Source organism: Cibotium barometz, chromosome 44, assembly GCF_041138505.1.
Source record: "Cibotium barometz isolate CiBa-2024 chromosome 44, ASM4113850v1, whole genome shotgun sequence".
In the NCBI taxonomy this organism is placed as follows: Eukaryota; Viridiplantae; Streptophyta; class Polypodiopsida; order Cyatheales; family Cibotiaceae; genus Cibotium; species Cibotium barometz.
This window is the reverse complement of record NC_141089.1, coordinates 32,113,437-32,134,436: the sequence shown is the minus strand read 5'-3', so window position 1 is coordinate 32,134,436 and position 21,000 is coordinate 32,113,437. Positions and strand designations below refer to the sequence as shown.

General features: G+C 49.4%; 1 protein-coding gene across 2 annotated transcripts in view; it reads right to left on the bottom strand.

Moving 5' to 3' along the window:
• Positions 1-21,000, bottom strand: part of LOC147613216 (guanine nucleotide-binding protein alpha-2 subunit-like) — an 85,918-nt gene that overhangs the window by 57,383 nt on the left and 7,535 nt on the right. For both annotated transcript variants that reach the window (XM_086782482.1, XM_086782483.1), the window contains exons 2-6: positions 10,999-11,222; positions 10,814-10,886; positions 10,535-10,572; positions 10,347-10,436; positions 10,136-10,216 (exon numbers count right to left, since the gene is read on the bottom strand). In XM_086782482.1, coding sequence (XP_086638608.1) covers positions 10,136-10,216; positions 10,347-10,436; positions 10,535-10,572; positions 10,814-10,886; positions 10,999-11,061 — 345 coding nt within the window. In that variant the 5' untranslated portion in view covers positions 11,062-11,222. The remainder of the gene's footprint in view (positions 1-10,135; positions 10,217-10,346; positions 10,437-10,534; positions 10,573-10,813; positions 10,887-10,998; positions 11,223-21,000) is intronic.

Here is a 21,000-nt window from a genome sequence, read left to right as displayed (position 1 = left end):
CGGGAGACTCTCCCTAGGTGCTGCAAAATACAAACATCAGTGCAAAGAACTGAGCGGCTAAATCATACAATAGGGGGGGGGAAGAGCCAAACAGGTGGCCTGTAGTGCCAACGGGGGGATCCCGTGGGTAAGGTGTAGAAAGGGCCACAGCGCCAAGTGGTGTGAAAGGCCTGGCGCCGTAAGATCGCCTCATCCGAGTCTCCCCGGATGCGGTCGTACTGTCCTCGCAGGGTGTGAATCAGCTCCTGCCAAATCCCCCGTACAGTCTCTGCTGGTGGCTCCAATCTCCCCTCAAAGGCCGAAAAGCACCGGGCCCTCCAGGTGAACCAGATGGTGAGGCTGCTGAGGAGCTCCCATCGTAAATCCCTCTCCTGTGTCCAACTGGCGGACGAGAAATCCGGTGCCGGAACCAGGCGAGGCTGGCCCCTAATAAATCTGATGGCCTGACTGCCCTGCTCCATCTCATAGCCCATAGCAGGCCCTGACGAAGTCGACCAAGCAGCGGCACCCCACATAAACATACCCTCTGGAGAGAGGGGGGCCAGAATACGCAGCATCCGCAGCCAAATCTGCTGTGCCTGAGGGCAGTCCCAAAGGCAATGTCTCTGTGTCTCCATAGGGTGGCCGCATCGGACGCAGGCCGCCGGAAGACCGCTGTAAACAAGCCAAGTGCCAACTGCTGAGCCCCTGTGGGGCGACTAGCCACTGAAAAGTCGAGATCCTGCGGGCCTGTCGACTAGCCCAGAGCCGAGCCCAGAAATCCTCCAGGAACTCCTGTGAGAGTCCCTATAGTCGCCAATGCCCCGCTGCCGCTGGAGAAACCGTCCTCCTCACCGTCAAAATATGCCGCCCCAGCCGAACAGTATATTGGAAAAAGGTGATCTCTGTGGCCTCAAGGGATGCATAAGGATCATGCCACTCGTACTCCCCGGGGTCCCACTGTAGCCGGGCCAAGGGGCGCGCTGCATATGCCCATATGCACCAATCCGGGAGCACATCAGCAGGGTCGGGGTCAATATGCCACTTCCGAGAAACGGCGGCCACTACCCGAATCCTCTGAAAGGTGCACTCTGCAACCAAAGGCGACTCCACCTCCACTCTCTGGAGTCTGCCCTCATCCTGAATCTCATAGTAGAGGCATCTGCCATCCTCAGTGCTAGCTCTGACAGCAATCAGGATCTCCAACTGTGTAAAGGCTCCCATCCACCGTGGGGCCACTGGCTCGAGAGGCGTGAACCACTCCTCTGTGAGTGCCTCCTGTATATCATCCCTCATAATCAACCCCCCTCTGAAGTGACTCAGCTCTCCACGTGGATCTCCTCTGGTAGACTGCAGAAAGCCTGCCAGTCTCCAAAACTACAAGCTGGGCCTGCCGCTAAAGGTCCCGAGGCTAGACGAGGCCGAGAACCCAGCATATGACCCTGCTCCGTGCGAACCGCTGGGCTCCAAATGAGCGGCTGTCTGGCCCGCTCCTCAACACAAGAAAGAGGTCGCTAAGAGAGCCCCGGTCTCAGCAGCTCCCAAGCTCTCAGGATACTCAAAGCAAATCTGTCCTCCCATCCTCTACTGAGGCCTGTCCTCCTCATCTCTATGAAGATCCAGCGAATCTCTGGTGCCCAAGTACCCCCTGCTGGGGGCGCCCGAGCCTGCAGCCGCCGCTGCAAGAGGAGCTCTTTCCAAGGCTCAGCGCCTGGAAGCAACCCCCGAACAATAAGCTTCCCCAATAAGGCTCTACTCTGATCGACTGGATCTATAATGCCCAAACCGCCCTGATCCAGCGGAAGTGTAATAACTGCCCATGCAACCTTTGCCCGAGCTGGCTGACCGTCCCGCCCAGACCACAGAAAGTTCCTGATCAGCCTCTGTACCTGGCTGATGCAAGAGCTCGAGAAAATCCAGCAAGATGTAATGTACCACATGGTCGCTAACAGCACCTGATTTGCCACCACCACCCTCCCAGCCAACGATAGTCGAGCTGTACTCCAATACAATAGCTTCTTCCGAATGCTCAGAAGGGACTCATCCGCAGCCCCCTCGCCCGCCCCTGAGGACACCCCCATTAGGCTTTCTCTTTCGCCAGAAGAGGAAGCGAGCCTCACCGCAGAGGTGGAACGCCTCTAGGCTCATTCCACCATCTGTCGTATAGTCGGCACTCGCTCCAGCAGAGGGGAGATCAGGGATCTTCTTCAGGCCCGCCTTCTTGCAGATGTGGGCAAGATCCTGGATGTACAGCTTCTGGGCCGGGGACATTATCAGATCGAGTTCGAGGCCGCCCAGAGCGTTGCCAAGGTCCTTGCCATGAGTCCCCTTGACATCAGGGGTGCTCGGGCTTTCTTCAGACCTTGGCAGCATGGATTTGACCCAGCAGCGGCGGAGCAGGGAGAGCGCCTCTTCCATGTTACAGTTTGTTTCCCTGGTCTCCGCCGGGAGTATCTTCCGCTCCTCTCCAGGCTCGGAGCACTGGTGGGCTCGGTACTAGAGACGAGCCCCTCAGCAGCTTCAGTGGTGGCCAGAGCAGCTGGGCTACCTTCGGTCAGAGTGTTGGTGTCTGACATCTCCTCCCTTCCTAAGGTCTTTCAGCTACCTAGGATAGGGGGGTGGTGGATAGATCAGAGAGTGGAGTTCTCGGGGCTCCCGAACCAGTGCTTCATTTGCAGGCAGGTCGGACATCTGGCCAAGGCCTGCCCTCGCAGGAGACCTCGACCCTCACCACAGCAGCAGGCCCCTGATGGCCTGCCCACAGCACGGCAGGCTGCCTCCGGGACACCTGCTCAGGCCACAGAGACCTCGGAGTGGCAGCCTGGACAGGGGCGCCGCCGAGGGAGACAGCCACAGCAGCACGCCCAGAGACCGCTGCAGCAGCAGCCACAGTCTCAGCCTCACTGGGTCCCCGTGAGGAACAGCTTTTCTCCCCTCCAGGAGGAGACCCTCGCGGCGACGTCTGAGGACCAGGAGATGCCAGCACCCCCACCTTCACCCCCCCCACATGTAGTGATACCTCCGGCCCGCGGGGAAGAGGCACTAGACTCAGCGGTGGCCTTCTCGTTCCCTCTATGTGGCCCTTGCGACCAGGAGTGGACTCTAGAGCTCGCTCTCATCACTTTGAAGACTCAGGCAGTTGAGTTTTCTCATCACATGAGCGATCTGGAGGTGACAGATGTGATAGGCCGACTTTGGGAGTTGGCTCATTTTTTCTTGGATCCCGGGAGTGTGGATACCTCAGGGATTCGGCATTTGGTCGTGCGCATAGTGGCAGACTTAGCACGCGACCCTGGATATGTGTGTATACACGAGGTTGCTCTGTCAGAGCGGGAGGCAGTCGCCATGGGCCACAGCCACTGGCGCCTGATCCGGGATTCTTGCAGTACACCGGGTGGGCAGATTCGCAGCCGTTCGGATGGGGACTACTCTCCATCCAAGCCGCTTGCGAAGGCCCGCCGTATAGCTGAGACAGCATCCACCTCAGCAGGACATCCATGAGGATCATCTCATGGAATGTACAGGGCCTTGGCGGAGCACACTTTATACGCTACCGTGGTTGCTTGAGGCAGGAGCTTCAGAGATGCCTGGTTGGTGACAGCATTGATATTTTGATGATGCAGGAGCACCACTTGGGTGAGAGCAGGATCCGGAGATATGGTTCGGTGATGCCTGGTAGATGGGACACTTTTTGGTCTGCAGGGTTTGGTCCTTTGGGTGGACAGGGAGGAGTATGCATGGTCATTGCAGATGTATGGCGGTAGGCCATTGTGGATCGAGGGATCATTGTGTCTGGTAGAGCACAGTATGTCATTCTGAGGATGCATAATGAGCTATTGGGTGTGCTCAACATCTATGCGCCCAATCATGCTAGTGCCAGAGCAGAGTTCTGGACTCAGGTTACAGATGCATTGCCAGAAGCCGCACATTGGTGTGTTGGGGGAGACTTCAACATGCTTGAGGACCCGGCAGATAGGGTGGGAGGCAGTCATGTTACAGTGCACGGCACGGAGCTTGCAGCTTGGGACCGGTTTTGCATGTCACTGAGGATCACCGATGCATGGCAGCATGGGGCTTTCTCCCGGTCTCAGGACAGTCTTAGTTTCTCTCGGTCGGATCGCCGGCAGGGAGGGACTAATCTATCACGGATTGACCGCTTTTATGTGGGCGATTGGTTAGGGGAGCGAGGCGGCTCCGTCGGCATTCTCGCTGGCACCTCATTTTCAGATCATGTGCCAGTTATATTGACATTGGAGGAGGGGACACGGGAGCCCAGCTTGCAGTTGAGGATCCCAGAGAGGGTACTTACAGATCCCAGTCTCGCTGAGGACATTGAGAGGATCTGGCATGATAGTCAGTGCTCTGACCAGGATGCAGCGGGCCAGTGTGCCCAAGGACTCATTGATCTTAGCTCTTTTCTACACGCTGCAGCTTTGACACGACTGGGAGAGATTCGCGAGCGGGAGCAACGGCTGAGATGCAGCCTTGCTTCGCTACAGCGCCTTCAAGAGCAGCAGCCTGCATGTGAGTGGGTGGCGTCCCAGCTGAGCCAGGCACGCCAAGAGGTTAGAGAGGTAGAGGAGCAGAGACATGAGTTTTACTATCGTCGTCAGGCCTCTCAGTGGACGTAGCTTGGTGATAGAGTGACTGGAGAGTTTTTTGAGATCACTGGACCCCGTCATGCGCGAGCAGGAGTCCGCCAGCTTGGTAGACCGGATGGATCGGTAGCTACTGAGCTCGGGGAGATCAGAGCCATTGCCACTGCATTTTATAGTGACCTGCTTTCAGCGGAGCCAGCCACTGAGGATCGAGATGTTTGCAGACAGACTGTGTGGGCCCATGTGCAGAGGAGGGTCACAGACCATATGCGTACAGTTCTAGGTGCGCCTCTGTCAGAGATTGAGCTTGCCGAGGCCTTGAGGGTCCTGCCGCGACATAGTTGCCCAGGGGAGGACGGACTGACGCCGGCCTTTTTTATGCGCTATTGGGACCTTTTGGGGCCAGGCCTCCGCAGGGGCTTGCAGCATGTTTTGGACACTGGGGTGATGCCGCAGAGCTTTTCAGAGGGCTTGATCTATCTTATCCCCAAGGGGGAGGGAGTATCAGATGACATTCGGCATTGGAGGCCTATTACGATCCTCAATACTGTCTACAAGGTCTTGGCAAAGGCCTTGAGTTTGAGGATCCAGCCCTTCCTGGGGGAGTTGATTCATGCTACTCAGACGGGATTTGTCAAGGAGCGCAGTATCCTTGACAACATCTTTACTTTTTGGGAGGCGACGGCCCGAGCTAGATTTCTTGGCGAGGACTTGGTCGTGATGCTTCTCGATTTTGAGAAGGCATACGATAGAGTTGATTGGGGTTTCTTAGAGGGCACTATGCTTCGCCTGGGCTTTGAGCCAGGATGGATCAGAGGGGTGGTAGCTTTGTATTCCACAGCTCGTAGCCAGGTGCTGATTGCAGGAGGACGGGGGCCGAGTTTTGAGCTGACCAGATCAGTCCGTCTCAGGGGTGTCCTCTCGCCCCTTTCCTTTTTCTCTTCTTTGCGGAGGCTATGAGTATGTATTTGACGGCAGAAGAGGTTGGTTTGAGAGGACTGCAGCTCCCAGTCCGGGGGGAGGACCTGCTTGATGCTGAGTTTGCAGACGACACGGGTTTATTTTTGCATGGCCATGAGGCCAATCTTATTCGGGCTGAGCAGTCGCTCCAGGTTTTTAGTGCAGCTTCGGGAGCATTGATCAATTGGCGCAAGACAGTGGCCTTTTGGATCAGTAGTGCTCCCACTCCGGCATGGAGCCCGGACCCCGGTTTTAGATGGATTTCTCCAGGCACAGCAGTGCAGTATTTGGGATGCCAGATTGGCCTAGATTTGTCACCTGAGCAGCAGATTGCCCCGCTTCTGAGGCGGGGCGGGAGGAGCCTCCATCAGAGTCTGAAGCTGCGGCGAAGGCGGGAACCTGCTGGAACCGAGTTGCACACAGAGAGGCGGAATACGGAGCGAAAAATGAAAACAAAACCCCCAGGGGGCGGAAGCAAGAAAAGGAGGGAGGGGGGGGGGGGGAGAAGGCGAAGGAGAGAAAACCTAAAAAAAAAGGGGGGGGGAGGGCGGGGGCTGCGCGCAAGAGGGATGGGAGGAAAAAGCGAGCTGGCGGAGGGGGGGGAGTGAGTCACTGCAGAGAGGAGGAGGGCGCGAAGACAAGGGGGGGGGAGGCGTAAGGGAGAGGAAGGCGGCGAGCAGAGCAATGGGCGGCAGCGAAGGCAGGCGGAAGGGGGGGGGGCGCAGCAGCGAATGCAGACGGGGGGGGGGGGCTAAACGAAAGGCGGCGAGGGTCAATGAAGGCGGCGGGCAATGCAGGGAAGGCGGGGAAGGAAGAAGCGAAGAGGAAGCGAGGGGGCGAGCAGGCAGGGAAGGCGATGGGCGCAGTGCAGCAATGCGAGCAGGGAGAGGGGGCGGGAGCTTCAGCGAGCCGGTCTCAAGGCATCACTCTCTTAGGTTCCTGGTTTCTTCAGGCGGCTTGTATATTGTCAGGAGATCTCTCAGAATCATGGACTTTGCATCGTTCAGTTAGGCAGGGATGCCCTTTAAGTGCTCTTTTGTATGCTATAGCGACGCATCCCATGCTTCTTTATATGGATCATTTGGTTGATACTGGCAGTCTTCATGGATTGGACATTCAGAATAGACGGCAGTTGGTTGCTCAGGCATATGCTGACGATTCTTTTTTTCTTCCTCGCAATACACATCAGGATCTCTCTACTTTGATGCAGGCTCTTTCTTTGTTTGCACTTGCGGCTGGCCTACAAATCAATTTTCAGAAATCTAAATTGCTGCCTCTACATTCAAAACAGTGGCATAATTTGCTATGGCCAGGGGAAATAGTTCACTCCAATCATTTGATTCGGCATTTGGGATATCCTTTGGGATGGACAATCACTCGCCGTCAACAAACAGATTGGGTCTTGACAAAGCTCAAGAAAAAGTTGGAATACTGGAAACTTGCAACATGGCCATTGCATGTTCGTTTACGGATTCTCCAATCCATCTTGGTTGCCTATATTCAGTTCTACCTTCCTCTCATCAGGTTTTCTCAGGGGGAGCTGAAATTATTTATCCCCACCATCTTGGAGATATTCTGGAGATCGAAGCAGGGGAAAAAGAGTGTACGTTTGCTTTCGGCAAATCGTTTGTGTACCCCTAAAATGCATGGAGGCTTGAATATCCTTAATTTACAGGTGCATATTCTTGCCCACAGAGGTAAACTGATGCTTCAATTTCTGGAAGGCACTCAGCCTTGGACAGCGATGATCCGTCATTTGTTACTTCATCTGACGACTTCGGCTTTTGACCATTGGCAACCTACTCATTGGGATTTTATTCTTGGTTACATTACTGGCAAAATTAAGGACTGTCCTCTCATTTCTGGCTTACTTGCTGATTGGAAGCTTGTCCTTTCAAATTTAAAATGGAATGGTCGTGGCTCCTTACAAGGCAACTCTCTCCGCGCTGAGAGCATCCACTGGTCCAAAGCATTTTCAGTTCCCCTGGCGGTGCAAGAACCCCGGCGTTCATATTTTCTCCACTCAAAGGGTGTTACCTCTGTGGGAGATGTCATCCATCCTGATGGCTCCCCTCTTTCTTTTCCACAGGCTGCTGCACATTATGGCTTGGGAGCTCATTATCGTTGTCTTTGGCGTGATATAATTCAGATGCTTCAGCCTTTTTTGCCGATTCCACTGTTGGAAATTCGAGATCGCCTGCAGGATTGGACTATCTCCTCTTTTGATTCTTCATGCCATCCTTTGAGGCTATCTGATATTACAGTGGCTGGTCTGTATAAACATTTGTTGCCATTGCCTTGGGTTTCTGAACGGGCAAATCTCTTCTGGCATATGCATCGGTCATCTTGGTGGTGGAAAAGACGATTGCGATCTCTTTGGCAGTCGAAGCTTCCTCTTTGACAACAACTCTTTTTGTGGCGCGTTCTTTTGGCTGTTATTCCCTCAGGACAGTTTCTGGCACGCAGACATATATCCTCATCCACTTGCCATAGATGCTCTGCTTCCAGGGAGACAGTCATTCATATTTTTTGGAGCTCTCCTTCTTCTCGTCAGTTTTTTCTTCCTCTCATCCAGCTTCTGCGGGCTAGATTTCCAAATATGATATTTGGAAAGTTTTTCTCGCTGTTTGGTCTTCATTTGCCCACACCAGAGTTCACTCTTTTCTTCTCATGGGTGCGCTACTGGGATTTATGGACACTATGGAAAGTTCGCAACCATGGAGTTTTCGGTGATGCGGCTTTTTTTAGCATTTTCTTTCTTTCGGTACTCCCTGCATCAATCTTTCTTCGATTGCATGCAAGTTGACCAAATAGATCATGATGTATATTTGTCTTATATTGACATCTTCAGTTGATGTACTTTGGGACTATCTACTTTGGATAGTCATCTTGTAAATCTAATATACTTATGATTCCACAAAAAAAAAAGTGTGTGTGTGTGTATATATATATATATAGAGAGAGAGAGAGAGATTTACATACACATAGATATAGATATTTAGGTGTACATGTATATATATTGAACTTTTGACATGAAGTGGCCAAGTAGAGAGTTTCCAATATTCCAATTCAATCATAAGTTTTTGCAGCACCAATCTGTAGCATCACGAAGTGAAAGCTTCCATCCCAAAGGATATCCCAAATGTCTAACATGTGTAGGCGATATGATTTGCCCAAGCCATAGAATGATGTGCCATTGAGCTTCGCTAAGGGACAAGAGTTTTGATTTTTAAAAATTGATAAAAAGACCTACTGCTGCCATTCCAAACATATACAAGGCGTTCATGAGACATTGCAAATCCAATTGCATATTCTGAGGAAAGAAAAAAGAGTCATTATCATATGCCTGAGCAACCAAATGCCGACCTCAATGAGCTTATACATATATGTCAATAAGGGATGAGTAGCAATAGCATACAGCAAGGCATTGAGAGGGCAGCCTTGTTGAACAGATCTACCCAAAACCCATCAATAGAATAAGCCTTTTCCTAAAATGCATCTGGCAGTGCTCTCTTGATGCAGCCACTAAATTATGTTCTGCATTTTTAAACCGAAGCCCAACTTGGCCATGACTTCTGCAATGTAATCCCATTGAACTGCATCAAAAGCCTTAGCAATATCAACCTGCAATAAGATCATATCCTGCTTGGTATATTTTGCATACTCTATGCCAACATAGACATTAGCAATGTTTTCTGTTATTTGTCTACAAAGCACAAAACCATATTGCGCTAGATTGATAGCCCTATTCAAGATCTTTTTGAGACGATTAATGATCATCTTAGTGATCAATTTATAAGTCACTGGCATCGAGGTAATAGTGCGCCAATTAGAAAGTTTTTGACACAAATCCGTTTGTGGCACCAGTCTTATCAGCCCCTCTTGCCACGCAGAAGGCACGACGCCAAAATTCCAAGCCTCATTGCTCATAAGCAAAAGTGACTCTTCAAGCAGGAGTCTTCCGTTTACCAATCAACCCCTTCATCCATATCTACAATGTTAGAAACATGAGACATAAGTTCTTGCCAAGCCTTATGAATATCAGGAGTCATCTGGGGCAGTGTTGCAAAAACATGCGGAAAATGCATGACACATTCATGCTCTAGCTGGTGTATGTCCTATATCCAATTGCCATCCTCTTTCATCACTCTAGATATACATTGTTTTGTCTTGAAACATGCAAGCTTTTGAAAAAAGCTTTGGATGAGCAACCTTTATCCAAAAGGTGTTTTTGGCAACTTGCCATTTTTGCAATTTCCAATGGTCATTGAGAACCGATGCATGCTTTGCATAGACAATATGATTTCCTCTTGTTGGGATAGCATGCAAGTATAACTGGCCTCCTGAAACTGCAGCATATTCTTCAGCTGATATATGCATTGTCTTTCTTCCCCCAAATACCATCTGCCATATTCAAAGATAACCGTTTGCATATGGGCAGCAAAATGTTATCATGCAATGTAGTTCATTTTCAGAGCCATAGCCTAATGCCAAGCACACACGAGAAAAAAAAAATAACAAGTTTCAGGTTGCAAAATGATAAATGACCTAAACAGCTAGAAAGAGGTAGGAAAGGGGGCTTTTGCTGAAAATCAAACCTGGTTCTCAGGCTGCAAAACATACTTTGAAGAGTTTTCTCCTTCGCTTTCAGCAAACTCTTTACACCCAATGAATAACGTCTGCATTGCAGATTTTTTACCTAGAGTCATCAGCTGACTACATACACAGCATTGAGAAATAGAACTAAATAAAGGCAACAAAAGGTGCTAAAGCATTGAAAATTTTGTGTAATGAGGCAGGAAGCTTTACTTTGATTGATTGGTAAACATTTGCATGAATAACAGGCGTATAGAACTTTCGCTCCAAATCACTAAACCCCATTTGAAACAAAACTTTGATCTGTGGAACAAGCCCCTAAACATATTAGAACACTTGTGCATCACTCTGCACTCAAACACTTAACCCTCCAATGAGTAGAATAACTTAGCAGCATCTACCTGTTTTAATATGGTAGACTTGCCGGACTCTCCAGCACCTGTGACGGTATAAACAAAAGGTTCGCACAAAAGTAATCCAAAAAACTTTCCATAACTTTTAAATCTTTATGGCCAAGTGGGCACCCCCAATAAGATTCATAGTGCTCTGCTTTCCTTTTCTTAAGAGACATTAAGGGTTGTCATTGCTATGGATGCTATCAAACAAAAGACATGCATAGCTGACTGATACAAGGGAGTGAGCATAAGACAGTTGTTATCAAGATGATAGATCATGCTTACCAAGTAATAAGAGTTTCTGAACCTTTTGTTCCATTTTGGCTTCTTGATTTATCTTCCTACCAATTTCTGCATCCTGAAAACAGAGAGAAATTCTTGAAAAAACAAAAATTTGTTCACATTGCATGCAAGACAATTGAGAACATATATGCTAGATAAAGAATCAGATGCATAGGTAGGAGAAAGACCTGTGCCCTTTCATCTGCATCTTGTAGTGTAGCTGCCTGGGGTTTTGTACAGAATGCTCCCATTTTAGAAAGCTGAATATAGCAGAACTACGAATCAAGTCTTCACATTACTCGTTGACTTGCACTTGTTATCTTGTAACCCATGTAGCACCCTCTCTTTATTGGCACAGGAGAAGGGCGTGGTTACATGCCACTAGTCAAAAACTGCACCAAATATCCAGGCACTGCAAAGCATCCATGAGCATGTTGAACGTACCATTTAGATATGGACAATAAGCATCACTTCCAGCTTAACATCCCCACACAAGGGGATCTTTCTTTAACACCTCTACTCCCACCTTGAAGTTTAGCTATGTTACTGTAAAAGGTTGCCTCACAAAGGATACTGCAAGCAGTCAGCGGCGACGATCTGCGAGCTGCTCCCGTCAAACTGTTACCCCCCCCACCCCCCCCGTTTACCATTCAGATCCATCTCTCCGTTCCTCATTCCTTCAGGCAGTTTTCTTTGTTCTTGGGTAATTCTCACCTGGCAAGCTTCAGCCCCTTCTAGTCTTCACCCCTCAAGAGGACTCCATGGCAGCCACTCCGTCATCCCTGACCGAGGCCACCGTCCCTTGCCTATCCTTCTCAGAAGCAGACCTCCAGCCCCTTGCTACGACAGTTGCATCTCTAGAGGCCTCCACTCTAGTGTGCAATATTGTTGGTAGCCGCCTGGCACACGGACAACTCAAAGATCTTCTACAAGCTAACCTCCTTGGAGTGCTGGCAAAGATCACAGACATTCATCCTTTGGGGCGCGGCTACTACCAGGCCGAGTTTGACTCGCCAACGGCGTCAGATAGTCATGCAGCTGAGCCCCATCGCATTGCATACAGCCTAGTCCTTCTTTGCGAGGTGGCAACACTGCTTCGAACCCACATCCGACCCACTGATCGGCGTTTCAGGCTTTCCCATGGCAATCTACTTCCCAAGCCTCAAGAAGGAATACTTTCCTCTTCTGATTGGTGGAGCCATTGGGAGAGTGATGGAATCCTCCTCCCCCAAAACTACCGCTTCGTCCCTCGTACAAGCGGCGGGGATTCCATCCCTTCGCATCTGTATTGCCTCGCCGAAGACAATGCCTCACGTCATATCCCTTCCTTGTCTTGGGGGAGACCCCATCCTGCAGAGAGTGGAGTACTCAAGCCTCCCTGGCCAATGCTTCATTTGCAGGTAGATGGGACCCCTCGCTAGAGTTTTCCCTTAGTGCGAGTCCAAGAGACCGTCTCCAGTGGTTACCCTCCCCTCCTCCACCCCCCCCCCACCCCCGGTCCCAGCTCAAATCATCACCAGGAGGTAGGGAGAGAGGCAGGCTCTCAAGTAGCCGAGCACCAGGACCCGACCGCGGATGTAACTTGGTTGAACACAATGCTAATCAGCACACTTAAATACACTAAGATTTGATGGACACTTGCTCAAATACAAGAAGTAATTTGCTGAATTGACAAGAGTGAAGGCACTCCAAGAGGTGGTCGGTGTCGAAGGCTCACGTCGGTGGATGCAGAGGCACTCCAAGAGGTGGTCGGTGTCGAAGGCTCACGTCGGTGGATGCAGAGGCACTCCGAGGTGGTAGATATCTAAAGTGGGCAGCAAAAGGTGAAGTGGTGCAGGCTCTGGTGACAAGGGTGCTACGGTACCTGAGGGGTGGTGAAGAGCAGAGAGGGCTGCCGTCCTGAGTGGATGTCAAATGAAGATAAGCAGAGAGGGCTGCTGTCCCAACGATGTGATGATGAGCAAAGAGGGCTGCTTCCCAATGAAGTGATGATGATGAAGCAGAGAGTGGGCTGCTGTCCCGAGGTGAGCTGCAAGAAAAAACGCTGATGTGATGGAGAAGAGAGTGGGCTGCTGTCCCAAGACGTGCTAAATGAAGATGAGCAGAGAGTGGGCTGCTGTCCCAAGGTGAGCTGCATGAGAAAAACGCTGAAGTGATGAGAATCCAGGCTGCTGCAGAGGTAGGCCGGCAGCAGCAGCAGAAGATCCAGAATATGACGTCAAATACGATGTGGTGAATGCTGAATAGGAAACGATATATATATACCTAGATGAATCCAAGAACATGCCCAAAATCACCTTTTAGAAACGTGCATGTTATATACTCATGGAGGTCAACCCACAAGACTATATAACTATCAATTCCATTATGCATAGTATGGACTAGATACTATGACATCCCCACTAACGTCATCAGTGCCCAATAGTGGGTGTAGAACTCTGTATCAAGATATGCTCTCACACACGCACTCCACAGACACACACACACACACACACACACACATAAGAGCATATATTCACACAAAGGCCTTCGTACTGAGTTTCTGTCAAACCTCCGGAGATGCAGGGCAGACTCAGCCATAACGAAGCCTAGCACTAAGGGAAGTAGCAAATAGAAAGAATTAGTACAGAAAATAAGTAGTTGATAGGGCAAATGCACCGCTGAAGATAGAAAGAATTAGCACAATATCAACTCGCCACAACTCGGACGAAAACTTCACAATGTGAAATCTGCATGTCCGCTAATACGGCTGAATTATATACCTAGATGAATCCAGGAACATGCCCAAAATCACCTTTTAGGAACGTGCATGTTATATACTCATGGTAGTCAACCCACAAGACTATATAACTATCAACTCCATTATGCATAGTATGGACTAGATACAACGACATCCCCACTAACGTCGGCCAGGGACAGCTGTTGGCCAGCAGCAAGAGACCAAAAACCCAAATAAAATCTGTGTTACTTAATTTGTATGGTCTTAAGCAGGCTTCCAGGGCTTGGAATCAGAAGATTGATTCCTTCTTTCTTCGGACTGGTTTTCAGAGATCGGTTGCACATCCCAACCTGTATCTCTTTCGAGAACGCAGCATGGTTACAATGATCATCCTTTATGTGGATGATCTCATTCTCACCGGCGGTCATGTGGAGCACATTGGCGTGACGAAGGCTACCTTGTCAGAGGAGTTTGAGATGATCGACCTAGGCTTACTCCACTTCTTTTTCGGATTGGAGATCTGGGAGACCCAGAGGGGGTTTTTCGTCTCTCAGCAGCGGTATGTTCATGAGTTGCTTGAGGCCTTTGGGATGGAGAACTGCAAGCCTATTACTTCGCCGATGGATCCGAATACAAAGTTAACTGTTAATGATCCTTGTGAGCCAGTTGATGCCTCGCAGTATCGGAAGCTGGTTGGTTCATTGATCTGGTTGCTGAACACTAGATTGGACTTGAGCTTTTCCGTGGGGCTGTTGAGCTCATTTATGCATACGCCATTGAAGTCTCATTGGGACGCCGCGCGGTATCTGCAAAGTATGAAGGATCTTGGACTCTTCTACACAAGAGGGGGATTGATGGATGGAGTCCGACTCCAAGGATGGAGTGACTCAGATTGGGGAGGAGATCCACAGACGAGGAGATCTACTTCAGGTTAAAGTTTTACCTTCGGCTCAGGAGCAGCTTCTTGGAGCAATAAGAGGCAGCCAACTATTGCCTTATCTTCGACAGAGGCAGAGTACCGGGCTGCTTGTCCTGCTGCTTGCGAGGTGGTGTGGCTGCGGGGGTTGCCTGGCGAGATTGGGTTTCCACAAAAGGAGCCCACAGTCATCCAATGTGATAACCAGAGTTGTAAAGATAAGCAGAGAGGGCTGTTGTCCCAAGATGTGATGATGAGCAGAGAGAGCTGTTGTCCCAACGATGTGATGATGATGAAGCAGAGAGTGGGCTGCTGTCCCGAGGTGAGCTGCAGGAAAAAACGCTGATGTGATGGAGAAGAGAGTGGGCTGCTGTCCCAAGATGTGCTGAATGAAGATGAGCAAAGAGTGGGCTGCTGTCCCAAGGTGAGCTGCATGAGAAAAACGCTTAAGTGATGAGGATCCAGGCTACTGCAGAGGTAGGCTGGCACCAGCGGCAGAAGATCCAGAGTATGATGTCGTCAGTTGAATACGATGTGGTGAATGCTGAATAGGAAACGATGCATATAGATACCCTGTTGTGCTGCTGGTCGGTCCAGGGACAGCTGTTGGCCAGCAGCAAGAGACCAAAAACCCAAATAAAGATAGATAAAATCTCCTTTTAGGGCTGGGAAAAATACCATTTTCCTGTTGGGGTAAAGGCGTTATGCCCACCCTTATAGTGTGTACACGCCCATAAGTTATAGTACATAGTACACTTAGTACTTTTAATGTACTAAGTGCACTATGTGTACTAGTGCAATATACATGTGTGATAGGGGAGTCACACACTCATGCTTTTCATGAGTTGACTTATCCCCACAACTCTCTCTCTCTCTCTCCCTTGCTTCTCTGTGTATGTCTCCCATGAATGAACTCTAACCTAACCCTAATTCTGGTTTCTCCCCATCAACTGGTATCAGAGCAGGTGTCCTTCGAATCTCTGACGCAGGCAGGCAGCCAGCAGCTCGACTCTCCAGCAGCTGCTTTGCCACAGTAGCACACAGTCGAGAGGAGAAGAAGGCGAATACAGGACTGTCGACTTCAGGCTGGGCGAGCACGTGGCACAAGGCAGCATTCGCAGTCTAGGCGAAGCGTGAGCGAAAGCAGGCTTGAGCGTGGAGGCGAGCGAAGCGAAGGCTGGCGCTAGGCGCTAGGCGAAACATTCTCATCTAAGCGTGAGAGCGAAGGCGCTAGGTGACGAAGGTAGCGAGCGAAGGCACGCAGGCGAAGGCTAGTAGCAACCGTCGATCGTGGAGGCAGCAGCCGTAGGCTGGGCGTCGAAGGCTGCTAAGCGAAAAGGCGCTAGGCGAATAGGCTGCGAAGTCGACTGTGAAGGCGATTTGATCGGCTGGCGCAGCTTCTGGGCGAGAGAAAGCACGACGGCAGCAGCACTCCATCAGTGTCAGGCGCCACCCGACTCAGGCGTGTCAGGCGCCACACGCTAATCGTGTAGCGTGGCTGAGGCAACGAGCGAAGCGCCAGCGCTAGGCGGACAGCCATTTTCTGCGTTTCTCATACGAAGGCGTGTCAGGCGCTGTTCATCCTCTCTGTGGCGCTGCTACTCGGCTCGGTGAAGAGGCCAGAAGCGAAGCTGGTATCTCTTGAAGCCCTTCAGCAGAGGTGAAACCAGCTGTCCTCCCTACCTGCACAGCTGCAGGATCATCAGCATCTGCATCAATACAGCACCAGCATATTCATCACGCCCCCCCCCCTCTCCTGCAACAAAATTCAACCTGCAAATTGCAACAGAAATCAAAAAAAATCAGAGGTATTTTGCTTCAATTTTGCGAATTTCTTATCAATTAAATCAATTGAGCAAATACAGGTGCCCGAATTGCTCAATTTTGAGCAAAATTGGCAAAATTGGGTGACATTTAAGCACTCATACATGCTGTATGATGTGAAAAATCGCACATTTGGGCAAAATTGCAGCAAATTGCAGCAAATTGCAGTGCAAATCAAGGGGCTTTTGTGCCGATTTGGTTGATTTGCATGCAGGCAATCGCATTTGATGCTGTGTACAATGTGTTGATGCCTTACAAGCACTCAATGTGCCTGTAAATCAAGGGGCTTTCATGTATTTGATGTATATGTGGCCAGGGGGAAGCATCGTGAACACTCTGGATGCCTTCATGTGCGCCAATGTACCATGCATGATCAGAAATTGATCTCAAATCAAGGGGCTTTTCAAGTTTGTATGCTTGTTGAGCTTGGCAAAGCAGCAGGCAAGCCATTTATGCCTTGAATCCTCAAAAATCAGCTTGCAGTCAAGGGGCTTTTGCCCAATTTCTGTTCGGGACTGTTTTATGCCGTGTACGGGACTGTAAAAGTCTGATTTTCACTCATTTGGACAGCCAGGAGAGCATTTATTGCTATTGTACCTGCTGGTACAGATTTGGCACAGCTTTGTGCATGTTTTGGCATGGCTGTACACTGTTTTGAGTGACCAAAAGATTCAATTTCAACTGCTGAAATTGCCGGTACAGGTTTGGTACATCATTGGTGAGCGCTTAGTACTGCTGTACAGTACTTTGGAAGGGCAAAAGAGCACATTTGAGGTGCTGTCCAAAATCTGCAGCAACCAGATTTTGGTGTTTTCATCACATAAAGTGGGAGAAAAGTTGCATTTGTGCTTCCGCAGTGGGAGATAAAGCTTGGGAGAATAACTGTGAGCACTTTGTGTGCTTTGGGTGCAGTGTTTGCACATCTTTTGGTGCAGTGTTTGCACATCTGCAGGGAGTCAGGCATTGACAGGTTGCATTTTGCTATGGCAACCACAGGTGAGAGCTCTTCATTGCTTCACATCAAGAAGCTTGAAGGCTCGCATAATTATGATATTTGGCAAACCCAGTGCTACAATGTGTTGCTTCAGAAAAAGCAACATAAGCCTATCAAAGAAAGGGGTGTGATGCCCGCTTCTCTTACAGCTGAAGAGTGGGAAGATATGGATGAGCTGGCAAGATCTACTATCATGTTGTCTGTGTCAGACTCATTACTTTTCAGCATTCGTGAAGAGAAGACAGCTTGGGGAATGTGGCAGAGATTGCAGGACTTGTATGCCCAACAAAGTGCCTCAAGCAAAGTGTATTGGTTGAAGAAACTCATAGGTCTTCAGATGAAGGAAGGGGCTTCTATGACAGCCCATCTCAATGAGTTTAATGGTATTGTCAGCCAGGTTATAAATCAAAAGTTGGCAATGGACGATGAGTTCAAAGCCACTTTTTTGTTATGCACTTTGCCAGAGAGTTGGGACACATTCAGGACAGCCACTAGCAATTCGAATGCTATGCTGTCATATGCAGATGTTGAGGGTGCTCTTCTTCAAGAAGAGATGAACAGGAAAAACAACTCTGTTGGAAAGTCCAATGCAATGAATGCACGTGGGAGATCCCAGCAAAGGGGTAAAAGCCAAGAAAGGGGAAGGAGCAAGTCTCGCTCCAAAAAGGATTTGGAATGCCATTATTGTGGCAAGAAGGGACACATTAAAAAGCAATGCTACAAATGGAAAAATGATCAAAAGGAAAAGGGAAAAGGCAAAGACAAAGAGAAGGATGAAGCCAAAGATGTAAAGCCAAAGGGCAAAAGTGGAGTCAAGATCGAAGAAATCAATGTGTCACATGCAGGTGGCAGTGAGGATGAGGTCCTATTTACTTCTTCACTTGATGCCCATTCACTTCTTACAGGTGGTCATGGTATGCACTCATGGATCATTGATTCAGGTGCCTCCTTTCATGTCACAGGTTGCAGAGACTTGTTTGTCAGGTACACTGCTGGCAATGAAGGAGTGGTTTATTTGGGTGATAACCATGCATGCAAAATTCTTGGCAGAGGTGATGTGAGGCTTGTATTTTCAGATGGCTCACAGCTTATGCTCCATGATGTTAGGCATGTGCCTGAGATAAAAAAGAATCTGCTTTCTACTGGACAGCTTGATGATGCTGATTATGTTACCACATTTGGTAGTGGAAAGTGGAAGATTAGTAAGGGCTCACTGGTTGTTGCCAGAGGCTCTAAGGTGGACACTCTTTACTTTATGCATGCAGGTGTTTGTCACCATGCTAATGTAAATGCAACCGAGCTGCCGGAAATTTCTATGTGGCATAGCCGGTTGGGACACATGAGTGTCAAAGGAATGGAGCAATTGTCTCGTTTGGGTTACTTGCCTTCTCTAAAGTTTTCAAGTTTTCAATTTTGTGAGCATTGTATATATGGTAGGCAACTACAGTGCCCCCACAAGAAAGCTCTTGGACAGAAAGATGCTCAGTTAGAGCTTGTGCATACAGATGTATGTGAGATGCCTCAGCTTTCTTTGGGAGGGGCAAAATATTTTGTGTCTTTTATTGATGATGCCACACGCAAGGTGTGGGTTTATCCTCTTCGTTTGAAGAGTGATACATTCTCAGTGTTTCAGAAGTTTGTTGCTCATGTTGAGAATCAAACTGGCAAAACACTGAAAGCTTTGCGTTCCGACAATGGTGGAGAGTATATGTCCAAACAGTTTCAGGACTTTTGTGATGCTAAAGGCATCAAGAGGGAGCTCTCTACTCCTTATGATCCTCCACAAAACGGGACAGCAGAGAGGATGAACAGGACCATACAGGAGAAGGTCCGTTCTATGTTGTCACATGCTGCATTACCTCATGGTTTTTGGGCTGAAGCTGTTATGACAGCCGTTCACCTTATAAACAGGTCACCTAACACGAGGCTTGGTGGGAAAGTGCCAGAAGAAGTATGGACAGGGAAGCCTCCGTCATACAAGCACTTGAGAGTGTTTGGTTGCGTTGCGTACGTGCACATACGCAGGGAAATGCGCACCAAACTTGATCCCAAGTCTCATAAATGCATATTCTTAGGATATGGTGACAGAGGTGAAATGGGGTATAGACTTTGGGATCCCATGAATAGAAAGATCATACGCAGCAATGATGTCATTTTTGATGAGGCCATTTTCAGCCTTGATATGGCCTTGTATATTATCATGTACATGCTGATTTTTCTTTTCCTTCATTTAAGGGCACTTTGCCTTTAAGTGGGAGGTTGTTGGGGTAAAGGCGTTATGCCCACCCTTATAGTGTGTACAAGCCCATAAGTTATAGTACATAGTACACTTAGTACTTTTAATGTACTAAGTGCACTATGTGTACTAGTGCAATATACATGTGTGATAGGGGAGTCACACACTCATGCTTTTCATGAGTTGACTTATCCCCACAACTCTCTCTCTCTCTCTCCCTTGCTTCTCTGTGTATGTCTCCCATGAATGAACTCTAACCTAACCCTAATTCTGGTTTCTCCCCATCATTTCCCCCCTCCTCATCCTCCATCCTCACCTCCAACTCTTCCCGCCAGCAGTTCCCTGCCCCATCATCTTCTTCTGACACAGCATTCTCGCCACCCTCCGGCAACGCCCAACCCGGAGCAGAGGCAGCTCGCGAGCTCCATCCACTATTTGATTCATCAATTCTCGGAGCCGGTAGAGATGATGATCGCCACTTCCCCAATGAGCGCTCTCCCGCCAGAGTCTCCAAGTGAGCCCCCAGGATCTTGGGGCTGCCAGTGGATTATAGTTTCTTCCTATGTCTCTAGTGGAAGAAACTGATATTTTGAGGAGACAGTGGCTCCCATTCGGATCTGTGTGGTGTTTCATCATTCCACCCTATCCACGCCAAAGAATGGCGCGTTGATCGTCTCCTTTCCCTGGAGTGGGATTTGGAGTCGGTGGCTACCGCCATCCAGAGACAGGTAGTAGAGCTCTCACAACATCTTCATGATTTGCGGCATCACCAACCTGCTCACCCATCTCTAGCCCCTAGCTCGGATGGAGCTAGGAGGCTCAAGCCATAGAGATTAGGATGGGGAGGTGGTGTCTTCAAGCCTGGAGGTGCTGCTCTTTGTGTTCCTTCATATCTCAATTGCAATCCTTCATTGTGATCAATGGGCACGCTATGGCACACACATGGTGTGTGCCATAAAGCTCCATGTCAGGTTGGGTGCTTTATGGCACACCCATGGTGTCAAGATGGGCACTCTATGGTACACACATGGTGTGTGTGCACCACAACCGAGAGCAACGCACAGGATGGGCACTCTATGGCACACACATGGTGTGGTGCACACACACATGGTGTGTGTGCACCACAGCAGAGCAACGCACACGTTGCTCGGTTGTGGTGCTAGAGCAAGCTTATTTCAATCTCCTTCTTCCAGATCAAGGCCCTTAACAGGCAACATTCTCCCATAGGGCTCCATGTCAGGACGGACGCTCTATGACACACACATGGTGTGTGTGTGCACCACAACCCAATTAATGCATAGAAAGTTGCTTGCTAAGGGCTTTGAGTTGGAAGAAGGAGCTCCCTTGCTCTAGCACCACAGCCGAGCCGTAGGGGAAAGTGTCAGAGTATGCCTACTCTCGTGCTCAGATAGAGTGGCAACACATGCAAGACAGGATCCATGCCCACTTGATGCACACTTGATGCGCCTATGCCCCATGCCCGATTGTGACTACTCCCCGT